This window comes from Diabrotica virgifera, chromosome 6 (assembly GCF_917563875.1).
Source record: "Diabrotica virgifera virgifera chromosome 6, PGI_DIABVI_V3a".
Classification (NCBI taxonomy): Eukaryota; Metazoa; Arthropoda; class Insecta; order Coleoptera; family Chrysomelidae; genus Diabrotica; species Diabrotica virgifera.
Window position 1 is genome coordinate 213032656 of NC_065448.1, and position 21859 is coordinate 213054514.

General features: G+C 30.7%; 2 protein-coding genes across 2 annotated transcripts in view; one reads left to right on the plus strand and one right to left on the minus strand.

Moving 5' to 3' along the window:
- The window catches only part of LOC126886696 (sphingomyelin phosphodiesterase 4), a 62718-nt gene extending 52825 nt beyond the window's left edge, over positions 1-9893 (minus strand). The window contains exons 1-4 of the mRNA XM_050653691.1: positions 9717-9893; positions 8865-9161; positions 6016-6118; positions 3823-4033 (exon numbers count right to left, since the gene is read on the minus strand). Coding sequence (XP_050509648.1) covers positions 3823-4033; positions 6016-6118; positions 8865-9161; positions 9717-9749 — 644 coding nt within the window. The 5' untranslated portion in view covers positions 9750-9893. The remainder of the gene's footprint in view (positions 1-3822; positions 4034-6015; positions 6119-8864; positions 9162-9716) is intronic.
- A 31-nt stretch (positions 9894-9924) lies between these two features.
- LOC126886697 (39S ribosomal protein L55, mitochondrial) lies at positions 9925-21377 on the plus strand. The gene is made up of 2 exons (XM_050653692.1): positions 9925-10355; positions 21145-21377. Exons 1-2 carry the CDS (start codon positions 10188-10190, stop codon positions 21289-21291), a joined length of 315 nt encoding a protein of 104 aa, XP_050509649.1. The 5' UTR covers positions 9925-10187; the 3' UTR covers positions 21292-21377.
- The last annotated feature ends 482 nt before the right edge of the window (positions 21378-21859 follow it).

Sequence of the window (21859 nt, forward strand, 5' to 3'; positions counted from 1 at the left end):
AGCAGTTATTTAAAAAAAAATTAAAATGTTAAAAAAATCAAATAGGGCTAACTGAGACAAAAAAAAAAAGAAAATGGTTAATTTATGATTTCCAATCAAACTCAGTATTATGCCTTGTCTTTTGTCAAATATCAGAAAAATACAACCGACTTCAAGACAAATTAAGCAGTTATCTTCAAAGGCATTTTTATATTCGATGTGGTACTCAATTTGGAAATCAATTTTGCAAGCAAATTTTGATAAAAGCTGTAATTATTTAGGTATGGTACGTTTTTTTTTCAATTTCTACCCACCGATGGGCCTTATAGTTTATTCACTCACGGTTAAATATTGCAAAACCTCCGGATTTTAAAGAACCTTTGGATTTGAAACAAGAGAATGAAATTTGGTATAAACATAGCTAACATGTCAAATAAAAAAGTGATATTGTGCCAATGTGTGTTTTTGCTCTACGGTTGAGTTCACCCCTTCTCGGGGGTGAAAAAATATACCGTCAAAATACGTCCGGAAGTGAATAAACTGACTAATTCTAAGCAACTTTTGTTCAATAGAGTTTTTTCATCAACTCAATACAGAGTTATTTTCAAGTGAATATCTTCATTTTCAACAAAAAAATAACACGTTTTTAGACGGTTTTTCGCAAATAACTCAAAAAGTAAGTATTTTATCGAAAAAATATTCCTAGCAAAAATATAGCTTTTAAAAAATTGAAAAAATGGTGTATATGTGCAGTCTGTAGACCCAGTAGAAGCAGAGTTATAGCGAACGAAAAGTAGGTTCTTATTCGTAAAATTCCAAATCGAATATTTCAATGTGAAATAATCAAAAAATGAAGCACTTTTCATGAAAAACTCATCATAGCTTGTTTAAATGTTTTAAAAAAGCATTATTCTTGTTTTTTAAAAAAATTTCTATCATAAAAAGTAAGCAAGATACGCTCAGAATAAAGTTGATCTCATTTTTTAGGTATAAAAAACTGGTGAAAATAACCCCCTAATTAGCATCCCAAATGAAATTAATCCTTACCGCTTCACAAGCTACTTTACTTATGTATTGTTTATATGCTCTGTAAGTTTTATCGGTATAAAGTGCTTATTTATAAAAGGGCTGCAGTAGAAATTAAGGGCTTGAACAAGTCACTAATCACGAGTGTATGCAATTTTTTTTACTTAGCTTAATGCCTCGACAACTAATGGCCATTGGCATGGTACAGTGGATTTTTCCAATCAGGTACCTAGTGTAGTGGGTAGTGTGTGTTGAGTAAATGTCTTGTTACTTAGCAAAGTCGTCATTGTTTTTGCAAAGAGACGCTAATTGTATCCGAACGTCTGCGGTCCCTCCGGTAAGTACCGATCCTACAAGGATATAAACTATTTTCATTTATTAATTTTTAATAAATGAAAAATTTTCTACCCAGGGTATGCAAATTTTGAACAGTCATATCTTAACCAATTTTTATCTTCTAAAAAAGCAAAAATCTGAAATATTCAGAAAATCAAAACCTATATTTTTTACTCTTTAAGATTTTTGGTACCACTAATAATTTTTAAGTTATTCTGATATTTTTTTTCAAAATTTCAAAAAATTTGTTTTATTTTAAATCCCAATATTTTGAAATATAAGCACTGTGAACCGGTGAAACTTACAGACCATATAAATAATATACTTATACAGTCCATCTAATTTACTTACCGTTGCACGTCATTATTTACGGCAGGGATCTAAGTTGACATAGTTGCCAAAGTATAAAAAAATCCTGAATCCATTTTAAATCAAATAGACCACATAATTATTGTAAACGTAGATTATACAACAAAACAAATTAAAATTCAATGTAAATAAATAAAAACTTAAGAAATAGAGAACAAGAGTTAAGTTATAATCTTTTAATATTTGCAGTGCAAGCGTTTTTTCACTGCATTGTTAATAATTAAAGAACGGCTCCGAACTCTCTCGGCATGAAGCCGGTAGGTTTCTTTGTATATGTCTACAATAACAACTAAAAAAGTTGTCAGATACCTTGATTATTCCAAGTCGTGATAAAATTAGGTGAAATTTATATTTTTATAGTAAAGGATGTTTTTATAGTAAAGTAGATAATAAAAACAGTAAATATAATAAAACAGATACTTATGGTAAAGAATATAAATAAATATGAAGTGTCATCACCGCAACTGTCAAATAAATGTTACCAATTTATTCTAAAATGTCACCTTCGTTCGATTACAGTTACAGTGTGATTCGAGTAAATGTGCTTCATAAAAACGCTTTATAATCCATTTATACAAATTAAATGAAAAATATTATTGTGTATTTCTTTAGGTTAACATTAATAGAAATCTTCAAATATTATTTCCACGCGTATATAATAAAATATGTCTAGTGGCTGTAATTGCGGTGTATTCGGCAACGTGATTCTAAAAAAGAACACACCTATCGCCTAAATATTTCGTGTTGGTATCATGTGCCGTCACAGGCTATGACGCGTATGACGTGCAACGGTTGGTAAATTAGATGAAGTATAAGTTATTCTGAAAAAAAGACATTTTTTTTTCAAAATTTCAAAAAATTTGTTTTACTTTAAATCCCAATATTTTGAAATATAAGCACTGTGAACCGGTGAAACTTACAGATCATATAAATAATATACTTATAAGTTTTTTCAAGATTTTCCTAAATTTTCAAGATTTTTGTGCCAAAAAAAGGAATCAACATTATTTTAAGCTTTACTTGCTTAATTTTGATACTTGAAATTTGTTAAAAAAAAACAAAAATAAAACTTTTTTAACACTTTAAAAAAGTTGTGATGATTTTTCACTGAAAAGTGCTTCATTTTTTGGTAATTTACGTTGAAATATTTGATTTGTCGAATAAGAATCTACTTTTCATTAGCTTCAGTTCTGCTTTTACTGAGTTTACATACTTCACACATACACCATTTTTTTAAATTTTGTATACGCTATATTTTTTCTAAGAATATTTTTTCGATAAAATACTTAATTTTGGAGTTATTTACGAAAAACCGTCTAAAAAGGTGTTTTTTTTTTTGTTGAAAAATTAACATCACTCGCAAATAACTCAAAAAGTATTGATTTAGTGAAAAAACTCGATAAAACAAAAGTTACTAAGGCAGGCACATCAAAGAAACATGAAACGTAAATCACGTTTCATGGAAATAAACCACTGCTAAACAAATAGACGTCCGGCCATTTATGAAACTTTCCGAAAATAAAAATATGTTATGAGCATGAATCACACTCGTTTCATTGGTAGGCGGACTTCAAGATTTGTTTAGCCGTGTTTAATTTTCATGAAACGTGTTTTACGTTTCATGTTTCATGTTTTTCGTTTCATGTTTCGTTGGTGTGCGGCTTGTCTTAGAATTAATCAGTTATCCATTATTTTGAATGTATGTTTTTTCACCCCCGAAGGAGTGGCACTCATGCCCAGGGCAAAATTACATATAGACATAATATCTCTTTTTTTCTTTGGCATATTAGCTATGGAATATTCACGAGAAGTTGTTGCGAAATGTAAAAAAAAATAAAAATGATATTTTTTGCATTGTCGTAATTTATTTTTGAAGTAAGTACTTCCCAAAATAACATAAATATCTGTAAATTTGTTTTAAGTAAATGGTCGATATAAAGGGCAAAGGGGCCTATTTCTTATGGCCGCCTAGGGCCCCATGATGCCTTAAACCGTCACTGGAAGGCCTTAGTGCAAAATGACGCGTTTTCAATCAAGCTCTGTGCTCCACTTAGGAGTTCAAGAACATTACATATACATATTATACCTACCACGTTGATCAAATATACTTACACTAAATATATCTTGGTTGTTTGAACAGGATTCTTGCCGTTGTAATAAATTACAGGTAAAACTGGCGTTCCTGGATCGGTAGGTAGGAAATGTAGAATATAATCGCAGCAAAGTACATAATAAACTGTATTCCAACAGGAAGATCCAGCCCTCTGTTGCCAAGGATTTATCAGGTGGTAGGCAAAATGAAAAATATAATAATCAAAAGCATCTGAAAAAGTTTTTTGTATATTAACTTTCTTATTTTTAAACAATTAAATGGGCACAATTAAAAATAACAAAGTTTCTGTTCAGTGGTTTCTCTCTTGTGTGTTAGACAGGAAGCTAAAAATTTATTGTTTCAACTATTATGGAAAAATAAATTCCTTTTTCGATAGGAAACATAAAAGAAAACAAGTCAAAATGGAACAACAAAAAACGAAATAAACTTTATCTTTTTGTCTCACAAATATATTGGGAAATATGTAACAGTTTTAACGAATTCTCAACTGGGAGTGACCACCAAGTAGCTTGTTTTTTAGGAGGAAATCTTCATAATACCGTCAGAGTAGACCACAGTACCACAAAAACCTGGGAAATTACACTCTTCCCTGATGTATGGGATTGAAAGAAGCAGGGGAACAAATCGAAACCATAATAAAAAGAAATAGAAACTTAAAATATCTGAGACCTACACTACACAGAAGAAAAATAAGTAATACAGAGAATAATAACCGAGAAATGACAAGCAGCAGAAATGAGATCCTTATGGTCACACAAGAACATTATCAAGAATTTTAGGGATGTTTCAAAACTTCATTTGATATTGTGAAATATATCAGTACTTTACTATTGAGCAAAATTCAAATTTTTTTACATACCTCTTATAAGATTGATATACATAATTTGATATCTGATGATTGCATTTGAAGTTTTATACCATGCAGAACTTTTTATGAAGAATAACTCTTTTTTTCGTAAAATTAAAAATAAAAATGTTTTTACTCTCTAAAAAACCGACTCAAATATACAGGTTGTAACAAAAATACAGGTCATACATTAAAGTACATATTCTGGGACCAAAAATAGTTCGAATGAACCTAACTTACCTTAGTACAAATATGCATATAAAAAAAGTTATAGCCCTTTGAAGTTACAAAATGAAAATCGATTTTCTCGAATATATCGAAAACTATTAGAGATTTTTTATTATAAATAGACATGTGGCATTCTTATGCCAGGAACATTTTAAAGAAAAATTATAGTGAAATTTGTGCACCCCCTAAAATTTTTATGGGGTTTTGTTCCCTTAAACCCCCCCAAACTTTTGTGTACGTGCCAATTAAATTATTATTGTGGTACCATTAGTTAAATTTAATATTTTCAAAACTTTTTTGCGTCTTAATATTTTTTCGATAAGGCAGTTTTTATCGAGATGCGGCTTCTTTTTTAATATGTTTACATAAAAAAATGATGGGGGTTTTGTGCCTTTAAACCCCTCAAATGTTTGTGTACGTTCCCATTAAACTATTACTGCAATACCATTAGTTAAACACAGTGTTTTTAAAACTTTTTTGCCTCTTTGTATTTTTTCGATAAGTAACCTTTTATCCAGATGTGGCTTCTTTTTTAATATGGTTCAAAATATACAAATATTTATTTGATTTGACAAATATTCAAAATATCTCGATAAAAACTAACTTATCGAAAAAGTACTAAGAGGCAAAAAAGTTTTTAAAACATTGTGTTTAACTAATGGTACTACAATAATTAAATTGGAACGTACACAAAAGTTTGGGGGGATTTAAAGGAACAAAACTCCCATAAAATTTTTAAGGGGTGTCCAAATTTCACTATAATTTTTTCTTAAGATACTACACCCATAGAAATGCCACATGTCAATTTTCAATAAAAAATCTCTAATAGTTTTCGATATATTGCAAAAAATCGATTTTCATTTTGTAACTTCAAAGGGCTGTAACTTTTTTTATGTGCACATTTGTACTAAGGTAAGTTAGGTTCAACCGAACTATTTTTGGTCCTAGAATATGTGATTAAATGTATGACCTGTATTTTTGTTACACCCTGTACAGTAGCTTGGAAAAAAATTGTTATCAGATTTAGGAAAGGTTTTTTGTCAAAAGTATCAATCAGTAGTAGCAGAATAAGGGTATTTAATTTTATATACCAACTTATATTAAAATATATACTTACTTAACATAAGAGACACAATCTGCTTGGTTTGCCCATTTACATGTAATAAATCCGAATAAAATGGATGCCCTTGTGAATTTTCTAAAAATTGTCTTATTTTCAACTGAAAAATATAAAAATTTTAATAGAATGTTATACAAAAACATAGGTTAGTCATACACAAAATTAAAAGATTATTGCATTCACAGAGATTCTGACCAATAAAAACCTACAAAAATAAAAATTTCGACGTTTTAAACTTTAATTTGAAATGAAAAATCGTTTGAATTTAAAAAGGATTTAATGACTGAAAAATATTAAAGTAAATAACATTATAAACGAAACATTTTGTTAAAAAATTATTAAAATGAACTGAAAGTTAAAAAAAAAGTACAAAAAACATTTTTTTTTCAGCATGTGTCGGGTTTTGGCTGTACAAAGTTAGTCAACTTCCAGGTAACTTTGAACATCACTGTCCTCCATATCAGGCACTTGTCTTGTTTTGGCAGATTTAGAATATTGTAAATGATAAAATACTATTTTGTTTAAACAGAGATGTGCAGTTGTCTGCACATCTCTGTTTTTGGCTGAATAAAAATGTCATCATTGGAGTTAGTTGTTTTCCTTCTGTTTTCCACATTTAAAATCTGCTTTGAAGTGTCTGGTTTCATCAGTATATTCTTTGATAATTATTAAGTACAAAGGCATACTTAACTCAGAATCGACAAAAAGTGGAGTTAGTTGGTTTTGGCAGTACGCCAACGAAATATCCTTGTGTTTATTCATGTGTGTTGTATTTTTTTATCAATACCAAACAACAGTAATCAATGGTATAAAGGTCCCACAACCAAGTGGCAGCAACATATCATAGAAATATCTTACCTGATTGAAGGAGAAGATGTGATCAATTGTAAATATTATGACAATAATGTACCAGTATTCTTTAATATACTGGAGTGTATAAAAATGTGTGAATAAATAAGGCCCACAAATATCCCTCAGTTTCTAATATATTTTTTTAGTTTTTTAATAATCAAATCTTAGAGCTATACACTCTAAGGGGCTACATTATGTGCTTATTTCCCTAAACTTACACACAGATTACTTACAGATTAACAGAGAGTTGAACATTAGATGGATGAGGATAGATTATAGAAACATTAGATTAGATGGATGAGTGGAGTGTTATGTTAAGATGGTTTGATAATGTTCAATGTTGAGACATTAACCCATTTGTTAACATACCTGTGCTGATGACATCTTTCAACATCATTCTCACGGAAAGGGTTAATCACCCAATATGAAGAATTGTCAATCTGGAGGTCTTGTCAAAACTGGAAGGAGTAGGAGAGGAAGACAAAAGAAGACAAGGGGGAGACGCTGAGGTAGGACATATTGGTAAACAGGATTGATATTGGAATGACCCAAGATAGAAACTTAGAATATAGGGAAATCTACTTAGGGAAGCTGACCCTTCACGGTGATAAAAGTAAAGAGAGAAGATGGTGATGATGAATCTTCTATCTCAACAATGCATAATTTTGGGTGTATTGATACAAATAGTTTACACTGAAACGAAAAAGCGATTGACTACCCAGCTAATTGAAACAATATTCGAAAATATTACTTCAATCAACTAAGATAGCCATCGTTACACCCTCAGCTTAGCTCAGTCACTCAGGTGTGTGTTCGTTTTGTCCTAACCTCAGATATGAACTCTGAAAATTTAGAATGGAAGCAAACAAAACAGTAATTTTAACTAATCATGTTTATTGTTCATAAAGATATAATAAAAATATGACTTAGTAAATTGCATTAACAAATGTATTCAAATTCTTGCCAAAAACTAACAATTCTGGATTATACTTATGGCTTTTGGTAGCTGATGGTATCTTCTTGATGTCGTATGGTACTGCTGTCGACTTGTAGACCTGGGCAGGTGTTATGGCCCTAGGTCGCTGCAGCTACGGTCTTGTTGATGTCTATGATGTTGGGTGCTGTTGTCTGTCTAAAGATGTTAGGTTGTCAGCCATCTGGTGCATCGCCGGCGATGGGCTTCATGCTCCCAAAAGGAGAAAGTAGATTTTATTCCAAAAACCCAAGAGATGATTTGATGGAACGAAAATGATCTAATTTTGGAATTACATGCCTTTTTAAGGATTAATTTTTCCCTTCCAGTTTGTGTCTTCTGGTAGGGATGAAGTATGAAGTGACACTTTCATGACAGTGCGACATAGGTGGCGGGCATGTTCCGAATTGAGACAGATACTTACGGAGTAAGAATGTATACAGAGTACGTTCAGTATGTTGATTTAAATGAAAAGAGATATAGTAAATAGAAGATAATAAAAAAGGATAATAAAATGATAATCAAAGAGGATAAAAAAAGAGGATAATAAAAGAGCGCCAACCAATTTTTAAAGGGGGAAATGGGTAAACCAAATAGAAGAAGATAATTATTAATGAAATATTAAAGAAAATAAGGTAAAATAATTATTTAAAAATAAAATATCAAAGATGTGACGTTTGTAACGTTTGAGACTTCTGCTATTACTATCATATTATACAAAGTATCATCTTTTGCAGTAGTAACTATACTCTATTTGAAAATGATTGATAACACAGTCATTACAGTATTTGAAATTTGTTAGGGTGGTCCTATTTTGTACTAAACTGGAACAAGAATATATTGATATTTTTATAATTTTGCTGTTTTGAATAGTGCTTTATAAAGACCATTGTAACCTTCGGTCATAAAAACTGTGCTATTATGCATTTCGAAATCAAGAATGGTTTCACCTTTTAAAATTCTTCGAATTTATAATTAATATTGAATGTATAATGAATATACAACTAATCTTTTTACTTACTGGTAAATATGCTAATGAAAACTCATATCTAATATTGGGATCCCTCAGTAATGTGTATATTAGTTTAAAAACAGGTCCACATGGTGACAAAAAATGCTGCAACTGTCTAAAGTCTTCTGCTTCTGATTCTGTTGTGGTCCTTAGTCCCCATGATAAAGTACCTTGTGGTCCGAATATGTTTTCTATTAACACTGGAAAGAAATTGTGCAGTTCTAGTAAATTACCCCTATCCAAAAGAACGGTAAGTTCTGCACATCGGGCACGGACTGGAAGTCTCATAGCATGGTGCACTCCTGCCTAAAAATGAAAATAATGACTTAAGTAAGTATAAATTTATTCACAGTACATAATTACAAAAGTAAGAGTACAAAAACCCAACTAAGTACCAAGGGTAACTTAAAAAAAATTAAATTTATATGCATTAAAAAGTTTGAAGCTTTAGTTCCAGAGAACTAGACGTCTACTGGGACCAAGCTCTTGTAACACCTGTATTCCAGCTTTCTAATACCTACTTGCAAAGCAAACAAGCAATAAATTAGAAGAAGACTAGGGAAAATCTAAAATTGCATTTCACCGTCTGTCTATTTATCTAGGTAAAAATTCCAACAAATGTTGATTCCCTGTTGTACTGGGATAGGAGCAATTCTAAAAAGAAAGATATCTTATATTTCGATTAGAGGATTATGGAATTTCAATCCTTTAGAGGACGAATTCAAACCGAATTCAAATATAAGATGTCTTTCTTTTTCATATCAATTATATGCATTAGTTATTAGAACACCCTGATGGAAATATTTTAAGATTTGTGAAAGTAAAACAGTATTAAGTGAAAAACATTTTCTATACTCTTACCATAAAATCTTGCTCCTTAATCATGTTGATCATTTGTTGGGTTTTTATTAATTGAAATTTATATATTCATACAGTTCGTTAAATTTTTTTATAAATCTATAGTTTAAATTTGTGTAAATGATTTTTGAAAAACTTAACCTAAAATCAACTGACGTTAACGAGTCTTCTTTTTAATTGTAACAAAATGCAGCGTGAATGCAAGGTTGAATACTGGTTTGGACTTGGATTAATACTTTATATATTATTGAATAAATACACGTATAATTAATTTAGTCTAATTTTAATTTAATGTAGAATCTAAATGGCACTTTATTATGATAAATAAAGATTTCGGACTTATCCTGGGTAGCTGATTAATAAATTTTTAAAGGCCAAAATAGTTGTCAAATGGTCAAAACTCAAAAAGTCAAAACCAGATGATCTAACCTCACTTATTTGAATTAAATACTTATTTTATAGAGATCCAGCAAAATGAATAAAGTCACTTATTTACTACAAATAAGACAGTTAAATTCGTTATCAGCTTGTATTACAAAACCTCATAGAAATACGTATGTAAAAACTTATCCAACAGTCATTGCCAAACCTGATGGTTCTACTTATACAATTCGATATGAAGAACCTAGAAAGCTAATAAAAGTAAGTAAAAGCATTTGTAATATTCTGGAGAATTTGATGAAGCTGTAATGCTTTCTTTGCGCAATCCAATTTCTTTGTTTTCACACTGCAAGCAGGTGCACCTGTTGAGGGGGTGCCAGAATGAGTCATTTTCTGGTGGTGTCATACAAAATACTAATTGAAAATACTAGGTAAGAAAACTGAAGGGATTTCCTAGTTTATACCTTAGTGCCAGGACTGCATATATCCACTTGTATGTACTTTAGGTCTGTATCTGAGTATACTTAATATTATAGTCAGAAATTTTCATCTATTTGGTACCCCTGATTTAATTTATTATTATCTGATAAAAATAATAAGTATATATCTGATTATCGCCTTCCCCTTTATAACAATATGCAGAAGAGATAAGTCAAGTAGGGCCTCCATAGCTGCTGATGGTGTGTTTCTCAAAGCCTCTACGATTCCTATATGTAAATGCTGGTTTTATATTTATGTTATAAATCCAAAATAACATGTCTGGTTTTAATCCCCACATTTTTCTATGAGCCTCTCTGGCTATCATTAATATTGGTGTCTTTATTATTCCTCCTATCTGCTGATTCCAAGTAAGCCTTGAGTCTAATATTACCCCAAAAGACTTTACTATAGGCACCGGGTTTAGATATATAGGTTACCATTTAGGCTAGTACCAATTCCCCCTAAATTCCTTATTCTGAAGGTAAATTTCTCATTCAAATAAGATATTATAAAGAACTATACTCTATTGACAGCAACCACTTTCTTGCAAGTGAAAATTAGGACTTTTTAATAAAAAAAATCAACAAGAAATTTTAATGGATTTTTTTCCAATATTTCGATGCCTCAGAAGCCAATCGGTGTAAGTCAATAAGTGTTTAAAATGAGATACTAAGATGTTTAATAGTTGCAGAAATATGAGTAGTTATTAAAAACAAAGAAACTCTCTTTATATGGGTAACATATTCATAAATATAAACAAGGAAATAATATTATTATATATAATAATAAGTGTTATATCTCATAAGTCACTTTTAGGGAGAATGTGACTTACACCATTTGACTTCTGAGGCATCCATTTATTACAAAGTAAAAAAACTGTTACATTTATTTCAATTAACTTGTATAAAAAGAAAAAAGAATGTGTGTGTACTTTGTACGCATGTAAGAAGTTATACTTCTATTATATAATTTCAACAAAATAAATATACTTAACAGTTACAATACAAAAAATTAACAATAATTACCAAAAATTAAACAATGCCCAATATAAAAAAAAAAGAAAAAAGTATATGAATTGTCTGGGATTTGAACCCGCAGTCTCGCGATCTCTCGATCTCTGGTACAATGCTCTACCAACCAGGCCATCAAAGCGCATGCTACTGACGTTTCAGATATACATAATTACACATCACGGTGAGAAGTGAAATATTTTATTATGAAAAAATAGATATTTTATTATTTTACGCCTAAGGAAGACAAATCCAAAGACACAAAATTATAATACATTTACTAAAAAACACTAATATATTATTTTAATGGCTTATTTGCGCTGATACATAATTTGAAAGATTAGCAACTAAACGCCATACTGTCTGTGTGGGCATGCGCGCATATTTATGAAAAATTTTACTCTCAATCGTGCCTAAAGAAGTATAACTTCAATAAAAAATAATAAATAAAGAATAATCTTAAAAACTAATACTGCTCAAAGAAACAATGTGAAGCCTCGGAACCGGATTGATAATATGAAAACGACCATGGCAAGAAATAAGGACACGAGAAAAACCTCCAAAACCCAGATGAGAATAACCACTTGGAACATAAGATCGCTCAACACTAGAGATCAAGAAATAACCCAAGAGCTAAAAGAGAAAAAAATAGATATATGCGCTCTACAGGAGACCAAAAAGAAAGGAAAAGGCCAGTCAAAATTAGGCGAATATATACTAATCTACAGTGGAGTAGCAAAAGAAAACAGGGCCAAACAGGGTGTAGCCTTACTAATACACCAAAGATACCAAAATAACATCAAAGAGTGTCAATATGTATCAGAAAGGATTGTCACAGCAAAAATTAGAATGGAGAAAGAAGACCTGAACATCATCGGAGTATACGGCCTAGAAAATAGTAAGCCTCAAACAACAAGGGAAATATTCTATGATCAATTGCAACAAGTAGTAGATCAAGTTAGAGGAAAGTTGATAATACTGGGGGATTTTAACGCTCGAATAGGCAACCAAGTAATACCTGGAATTAAAAAAAAACATAATGAGAATGTCAAAAACGAAAATGGAGAACTGATGATAAACTTCTGCACGAATAACGAACTTCGAATAAACAACACCTTTTTTGACCACAAAGACCAACACAAATATACATTTAATAATACCTGTGGACAAAGATCTATGATAGATTATGTTGTAACTAACAGAGATATACATCCATCAAAAATAATTGACGTAAGATGCCTCAACTCAGCAGATGTAGGTAGTGACCACAGCCTAGTATTATGTAAAATTAGAATCACCATGAAATGCTTCAAACCTAAGTACGGAATCCACGGAGTACTTATATAGAAAAAGAATATCAGAGAAGATTGCTGATAACGAAATACTAGAAAACGATAACATCGAGGAAAGCTGGGAAAAACTCAAAAGTAACATAATTAACGCAGCAACAGAATCACTTGGAGAGAGGAAAGTAACGAATACCAATATATCAAAAAAGAAAACCCCATGGTTTCGAGAGGAAGTGAAGCCTTTTTACAATACAGAACACAACAAACACAACAGGCATACAACCACTATAAAAGAATTAGAAACGAAACAAACACTCTAGTCAGACAAATAAAAAGAGAACACTGGGAGAGTTTCTCAAAACAGATGGAACACGACTTCTACGGAACACAAAAAGAAATATGGAGAATGATCAGAGGACAAAGAAAAGAGATGAACGAACTAATAAAAACGAAACACATTCAGAAGGAAACTTGGGCAGACTATTTTCGATCTCTGTTTGCTAAAGATAACGATAACGAACCACCAACACCTGAAGTGACAACAAACGAAGAAACAAATATTGAAGAAGCAGAGGTAACGGAAGCATTAAGGAAATTAAAAAATAGAAAATCGCCAGAAGAGGACAGAATATCGAATGAACTCCTAAAGTATGGATAACAAGACCTGACCAAACAATTATTAAAACTAATTCAAAAATTAATAGAACAAAACAGAATACCACAAGAATGGAAATCAAGCATCCTAATACCTCTCTTCAAAAAGCGAGAAAAATCGGACCCGGAGAATTACAGAGGAATTAATTTATTAAACACAACACTAAAATTAACGACCAAAGTGATAACAAACAAACTGAATCAAATTATAACATTAGCAGAAGAACAACAAGGTTTTACTAGGGAAGATCATGCACCGACGCTATATTTATAATGAGGCAGATTCAAGAAAAATCGTTAGAATACAACAAACCGGCATACTTAGTTTCGTGGACCTTAAGAAGGCATTCGACAGGGTAAAATTAAAGGATGTTATCCATTTATTGTACGCAAGAGAGGTACTAATAATTAAAACGATCGAAAATATCTACCAGAACAACACAATAAAAGTAAAAGTAGATGAAGAACTAACTGACCCAATTGAAGCTGGCAATGGGATAAGACAGGGAGATTCCCTGAGTCCTCTGTTGTTCAACCTAATCATGGACGAAATAATAAAAAAAGTAAGAACAACTTAAAAAATGGGAGAAAAACAACTTAAAATAATCTGCTATGCAGACGACGCAATACTAATCTCTCAAAGTGAAGATGATTTACAACGTATGCTGCACGAATTTAATATAACCGCTAGAAACTTAACATGTTAATTTCTCCAAAAAAGACTAAATGCATGGTTATAACAGCAGATCTAATAAGGTGTAAATTAGAGCTGGAGGGTCAAATAATAGAACAAGTCATTGAGTTTAAATATCTAGGCATCACACTATGCAGCTACGGAAAGCTCGAAACAGAAGTGGAAGATCAGGTGAATAAAGCAAACAGAGCCGCAGGTTGCCTGAATGAAACAATATGGAGAAATAAAAACATAGGAAAAGAAGTGAAAGGCAGAATTTACAAAACAGCCATCAGACCAATAATGACATACGCGGCAGAAACACGACCTGATACAGAAAGGACAAAAAGAATGCTAGAAACAGCAGAGATGAAAACATTACGAAAAATCGATGGTAAGACGATGTGTGATAGAGCTAGAAGTGCAGATATACGAAGGAGATGCAAGGTGGACAGCATTAATAACTGGGTGAAAAGCAGAAGAGTAGAATGGAACGACCACATAAGCCGAATGACAACAAATAGAGTAGTAAGGACGGCGAGAGACGGTTCCCCAATAGGAAGACGATCAGTGGGAAGACCATGAAAAAGATGGAATTACAACTTACTGGAGGCACATTGAAAAAAAGACAGAGTAATGTCTATATAAAAAGAAGAAGAAAGAAGAAAAAGAATAAAAACTTTTATAAAAAGGCGAATTTTAACTGCAGTCATTTGTGTGCAAAACATGACACTTTTCAATAATTAAATAATAATCCCTCTATTTTAAATGGATACTGTTTGAATAATGATGAATATCATTCGTCATCAACTAAAATGTGATTTAAAAAAATTTCTTTGACACGAATTTCATTATAATTTACATACATGTATTGAAATTTTATTTGATTGATCTATTAGCAGTGTTTTTGGATAACATTTTCATTTGCACTTTTTATTGGATCCGCTTGATTTTTGTAGTTGTGTCCATATCTTTATTCATCTTGCATTTAATCTGCTTCACTAAGTCTGATAATTATTATTTTTTATCCTCAGTGTGTTTTAATAATATATGTACCTAGATTGCATATCACAATCTAGATCAACTTATGTTTTTCATCAACATTAATGATATTTAATCATTATGTAATTGACATGATTAATTACTATTTAATAGATCTTATAGAACTATAATGAAATTAAATATACACTATAATACAGCGGTTTTTAGTAGAATTAAGTATGTAAGTGAAAAAAAGTTTCATATAGTGTTTGTGAATTGTACACAATTTTTAAATTATACAAAAATTTTTGTGCTCGAAATTGCTGTTACAACTTTGTAACATATCGCTAAAAACAAATTACTTTACTAATATGATCTTAATATATTTCTCTATTACGTCTTTGTACCACTATCCTTAGCGTACAAATGTATTTTAACTGCACAAAAAAGTCCATATTTTCGTGTAAATCAATTAACTTCGTCATAGATTAGAAAATTATTATTTACACAAGGTTCTGTTGCCGACTGTAGTAAATCTTTTCTATGGATTGTTACTACTGAACAGGATTTTATTATTATGTCTCTATTTATCACTTTTTTGTTCACCTTCAAAATCGATGCTTAAACTGTTTCAAGTCTGATAAAAACAATTAAAGCGACCAAATGCGTTAATAATTTATGCATAGTTAAGACACTCTGGGGGAAAATTAACCGCCCACCTTAAAAATGGATCATTTTTGATGTCTCCAATTTTCTAAACCTGTTGTCCGATTTATGCAATGTTTTTAAAATGTTATAGCCTTATTCTTTAACAATATCACTGTAATAGTATTGTTGCTAATCAGGTAAATTTTCATTGTATACAGGGTGTACGAATCAAACTGTGTTTTTCTCAAAGTGGAATATTCTAGCATTAGTAAAATACCGAAATTAAACCCCAACTATAGCCTCATGTTTTCTCATCATTCTGTTTTTTGATTCATTCGCTTATGTTGGACCATAAAAAAGTTAGGTACTTTAATAACTAGCCGTGTTTTTTATCAATGATTTTAAATAAGTATGACAAATTTTAAGGGGTAAATTTGCATGAAAAATAATGACAGTTTGCTTTATAAAAAATGTATGTTCACAAATGCTTCGTTTCTGAGATAGGAGTTATTGAAATTTTTCATGCAAACTGATGATTTATTTATTGCTTTAAAACCGGTTGAGATATGCAAATGAAATTTGGTGGGTTTTAAGATGTAGTTATTGTGCATTTTTTGACATACAATTAAGAATTTTATATTCACCATTGGGGCGCATACAGTTAATATTGCTCGTTATTATCTCTCCATTTACTACTTATTTCAACACCGAATTGCACCTTGTTTCGACAAAGATTTATTAATCAGAGTCTTCATAATCAACTGCTTAGAAGCTCGTTCTCGTCTTATGTGGAGAACAAGAACAAGAGTCATTCACCAAGTAAATTTGCAACCTGGTGGAGAGTTTTAACCACCGCTCAAATGAAGTGGTTTTACCACTCGACAAAAACTAAAAACTGCTTTAAAACTAACACCTTAAAATGAGTATACAGTAAGAGCCACCGTACTAGACACATAGGAACATTGAACTATTTCAGCCCTGGACCCTTCACTTGTTGCAATGTTTATTTTTATGTCTAGTGATGTTTAGAATGTCAGAAAATGTATGGAAACTGAATATTTACATAGAAAGTTGACAAATAATAGATCAGCTTTATTAAATACAGCTGATCTAATTTTGACGTTTATAGTTGTCATTTTATAAAGTTATTTTAAAACAGAGTAATGTAGTTATTAAGGTACCAAGGGTATTATAAGGATAATAACGCTTGAGGTTAATGGTGTACAGACCGAGGGCCTTCGGTCCGAGGTATATACGTTGACCGAAAGCGTTATTATTATAATACCCGTGGTGCCTTCAACGTTTAATGTCCGACTAAATTATTCTTTATATGCAAAAAATTTGAATGAATTTTGAATTTATTAGTTTTCAAATAAGTACATTTACCAGTGTAACGTAATTGTGGTAACCATAGTTTTACTTAGGGCCAATTTCTCATATCGAGTTCAACTCTAGTTTAACCTGAACTTCTAGTAAACGTCAGTTTAAAGTCAAAATCGTCTTTCTCAATTCCCGTTCAACCGATGGCAGTTTAAACTTGAACGATGCTTGAACGGTGGAATTCGGCCGTTCAAAGATTTCAGAACTCAGTTCAGATGATTTCATGGACTACGCATGCGTTGTATTAACACGAAACGCTGTCATAATATAAATATATCCTATTTTATTATATTAAGCCTAACGATAAACGATAACATTATTTGTGTTTTTATAATATTTATTTATAATTATTAAAATGACTATTTGACTATAAATACTTAAATTTAACTTTATTCAAAAACAGCATAAAAAAGGTAGTTCAAAATGGCGACAGTTTTTTACCTTTTGCCATCTATTGGCATTTCTAGAAAGCTGTAGAACGAGCACTGACATGAACGCGCAATGAGAAATGCATTCCAAACAGAACCGGAGATCACCCGTGAACCCGGTTCAACTGAACCATAGATTAACGCAGGTATGAGAAATCGGTCGTTGAGTTTTAAGCGTTATTATATATAATACCCATGGTGCCTTCAACGTTTAATGCCCGACTAAATTCTTCTTTATATGCAAAAAATTTGAATGGATTTTGAACTAATTAGTTTTCAAATAAGTACATTTAGCAGCAATAGTCGTAACGTAATTGTGGTAACCATAGTTTTACTTAGGTTTTTATTTGTCAGCTTGACAGTATTTAACTATTTATTTAAATTTAACGCCCTAGGGCATTATATCATATTTAACTGACTTCGAAATCATGTCACTATTTTGTCAAATAAAAAATATACCAGTCGGACATTAATATTTTTATTTGTTACGCATTGTTCACAATTTTGTAGTTGCTGTGATTAATTTTTAATTTTAATATACATATTATTGACATAACTTTTCAACGAAAACTTTTCGTTTATAAATTTGCAAAAGTCTGTGCGTTATTGCGTTGCCGCTCCTGCAATACTTAGAGCAGGTGTATCGATGGATTCTTATGTAGTTTTGCCTTCTGAATCCAAATCCGCAAACGAATCGACCTCAGTCTAAAATGTGACGTCACAATCCGGTTATCTCCTACAGACGCACTAAACGTCAGCTCAAATGGTTGATTAGGAAGTAGGCTGCTTTTTTTTTAAATCTCGATTTGCCAAGCATAGGTTATTTACATTTGAGTTTGACACTTCGTGAATGTCAAACTAAATTTTAAATTAAGTATTAATAAACCATCAATGACATTTGATAGTGAATTTAATTATTATATAAAATAAATAAGATGTTCAAAAATACAATTTGAGTATAAATATTTTAAAAGCAATAATTTATTAACAGTTTTAAAAAGGTTTATACCAGTATAAATACGGCCTCCCCTTTATGATAAATGGACTGTTCCATCATTTGCTATAAAATTAAAATATTATGTATACCTAGTCGACACAACTGGCTAGTGATTGTAGAGGGTAATTTTTTTGTTTTTTGAGAATTTTGCCAAAATTGGCAAAATTACTAATTATTTAGTAATAATTATTAACTATTTAGAAATTATTTTTTTGTCGAATTGGCAAAATTATTGACTAAAATCACTAGCCAGTATTGTGTCTGTGTACATCCTTCTAATGGAAAAAAATATTTAAAGATTTTTCTCAAATTATGGATACCAAGAACATTTTTATTTATAACTCTTTTATTTTTAATTTGACAAATAAAAGTTATTCTTCATAAAAAGCTAAGATTTATAATGCAAGCATCATATGTCCCAAAAGTAGGGGAACGGTCGAATATTTCGCGAACTAAACATCGGATGGAAAAACTGAAAAATACGTTTTCAATCATTTTCAAAAATCTATCCAATGACACCAAACACCAACTCCCACTACACCCCCTGGAGGTGGGGTGGGGGGTAACTTTAAAATCTTAAATGGAAACCCCTAGTTTTTCTTGCAGATTTTCATTCGTTACGTAAAAGTAAGCAACTTTTATCCAAGACATTTTTTCGAACTGTGGATAGATGGCGCTATAATTGGGAAAAACGATTTATCCTGATACCATAGGTAAATTATAGAAACGGTCTAATATCTCGAGAAATACACTTCCAAATAAGAAACCACAAAACAGGTATTTAATATTTTTCGAAAACCTATCGATAAACACTAAACATGACCCTCCAACCCACCCCCTGGAGGTGGGGTGGGGGGTAACTTTAAAATCTTAAATAGCAACTCCCACTTTTTATTGCAGATTCGAATTAGTCATGAAAAATTAAGCAACATTTATTCGAAACATTTTTTAAAAATGCTGATAGATGGCGCTAATAAATCGTATTTTTCCAATTAAAGCGCCATCTATCAACAATTCTAAAAAATGTTTCGAATAAATGTTGCTTAGTTTTTCATGACAAATCCGAATCTGTAATTAAAAGTGGGGGTTGCTACTTAATATTTTAAAGATACCCCCCACCCCACCTCCAGTAGGTGGGTTGGAGGGTTATGTTTAGTGTTATTCGATAGGTTTTCGAAAAGTATTAAAAAAATTTGTTTGGTTTCTCATTTGGAAGTGTATTTCTCGAGATATTAGACCGTTTCTATAACTTACCCATGGTATCAGGATAAATCATTTTTCCCAATTATAGCGCCATCTATCCACAGTTCGAAAAAATGTCTTGAATAAAAGTTGCTTACTTTTACGTAACGAATCCAAATCTGCAAAAAATCTAGGGGTTTCCATTTGAGATTTTAAAGTTACCCCCCACCCCACCTCCAGGGGGTGTAGTGGAGGTTGGTGTTTGGTGTCATTGGATAGATTTTTGAAAATGATTGAACACGTATTTTTCAGTTTTTCGATCCGATGTTTAGTTCGCGAAATATTCGACCGTTCCAATACTTTTGGGACACCTTGTATATAATTTTATTAACTTTATACGAGGTATATAAAAAGTATGAATTTCGATCAAGAGTAAACTACCTTTATAGTTCATAACATTTAAATTAGAATGATATAATTGCACATTAAAACATAATTATTAATTCTAAACTACTTTTCATAATAGAAATTTTCCATATTATGAATTAAAATACGTAAATATACAAAGTTTTCGTTATGACAATGCTCGTATTTTCAGCTTGTTTCTCCTCATATTTTTGTTCGTTCTTATGATCTAATTTCTGAAATATTATACATATTAGTTCAAATTTTATTATAAAAGCATCCATAAATCATAATATACGTTATTATTACGTTAGGTTGAGTATAAAATTGTCTTTATGTAACATACGCAAAGATAATTAAACCTAATAATGCATTGTAATCACACTTTCTAATATTTAACATGCAAATTACTTAAGTTGTACATATTGATTTCCTGGGAAAAATATAAAACAATATTTATAGTATGTAGTTAATGATTATTTTCGAGAGAGATTCTATAATATATAAGAACGATTTCCGAAGTGGAAATCGAAACGTCAAATAAACTTATTTTAAAGTAAAATGGTGGCTTATGCACAATAAAAAAATTCTATACGTCAAGAAAAAAAATATCGCTGTACGCTTTAAATTTTTCTGCTCTACTTTCAAGACTGAGGTGACTTTTCTGTGTGTTTCTATATGTCATAGGTGTTCCGGTTTATAGTGCAAAGTTGTACGGTGTGTTCTTTCAATTTGAATTCACTAGAAAAGTTTGTTTCTGATTTTTAGTTTCTTATAGGTATTTTCTGCTGAGACTTCCAACCTTTAACACTTCTTAGAAATGTTAAAACTATTTGACACAGAAGTTTTATTTATTTAAGATCTTCGTGTCCATTTTTACGAAAGCTTTTATAAAATTTATTTCATTATAATTTTTATTGCAGTTACCTCTTAATATATGGACCTTAAGTGAAGCTGAAAGAAAAGCAAGATTAGATGAACGTAAACCCAAGAGAAAAGTCAAGATTGTAGAGGATATTGACGATTCATATGATTCTAAGAAATATCTAAAATATATAAAAAGGAAATAGGGACTATAAAGTTTATAGATTTATTAGAGAAGTAAATTATTATTGTATATCATTACTTGTAAAATATATAAATGACTATTGAGTAATCATGTTTTTTAATCACTCCTCAATAATTTTTTAAAATGTTTTTTAATTACTGTTCTTTAAAATAATGATGATGTGTATGTATTTATATAAGAAACGTATCTTCAATTACATTTGGTAGACAATAAAAATACTCCTACAAGTAGGTATTCTTTCGATTTTACTTGATATTGATTTTTGTGAATAGTACTTGGAACACAAATCAATAGCCATCGACCACTAAAAATCGTCCAAAATATGAACAAATAGTTAGTAATCTATGTCGTAACAATACGTGATACTATAAATCATATATCTAGAAAAATAGAAATACGGACAAAAGTATTTAATACAATAATAAAATGTACATAAAAGTTAATTAACAAAATATGTACTCACATTCAATAAGCATTAGCAAGTATTTGAAATAATAATCTATTTTTATGTAATACTCAGAAGTTCCTACTTGTGAATTATGATCATAAATTATTATAATATGTATAAT

Coding starts and splice junctions, on each gene's coding strand:
- LOC126886697 (XM_050653692.1), top strand. CDS start 10,188: ATGAATAAAGTCACTTATTTACTACAAATAAGACAGTTAAATTCGTTA. Junction 10,356..21,144: donor AACCTAGAAAGCTAATAAAA/GTAAGTAAAAGC, acceptor TTTTTATTGCAG/TTACCTCTTAATATATGGAC.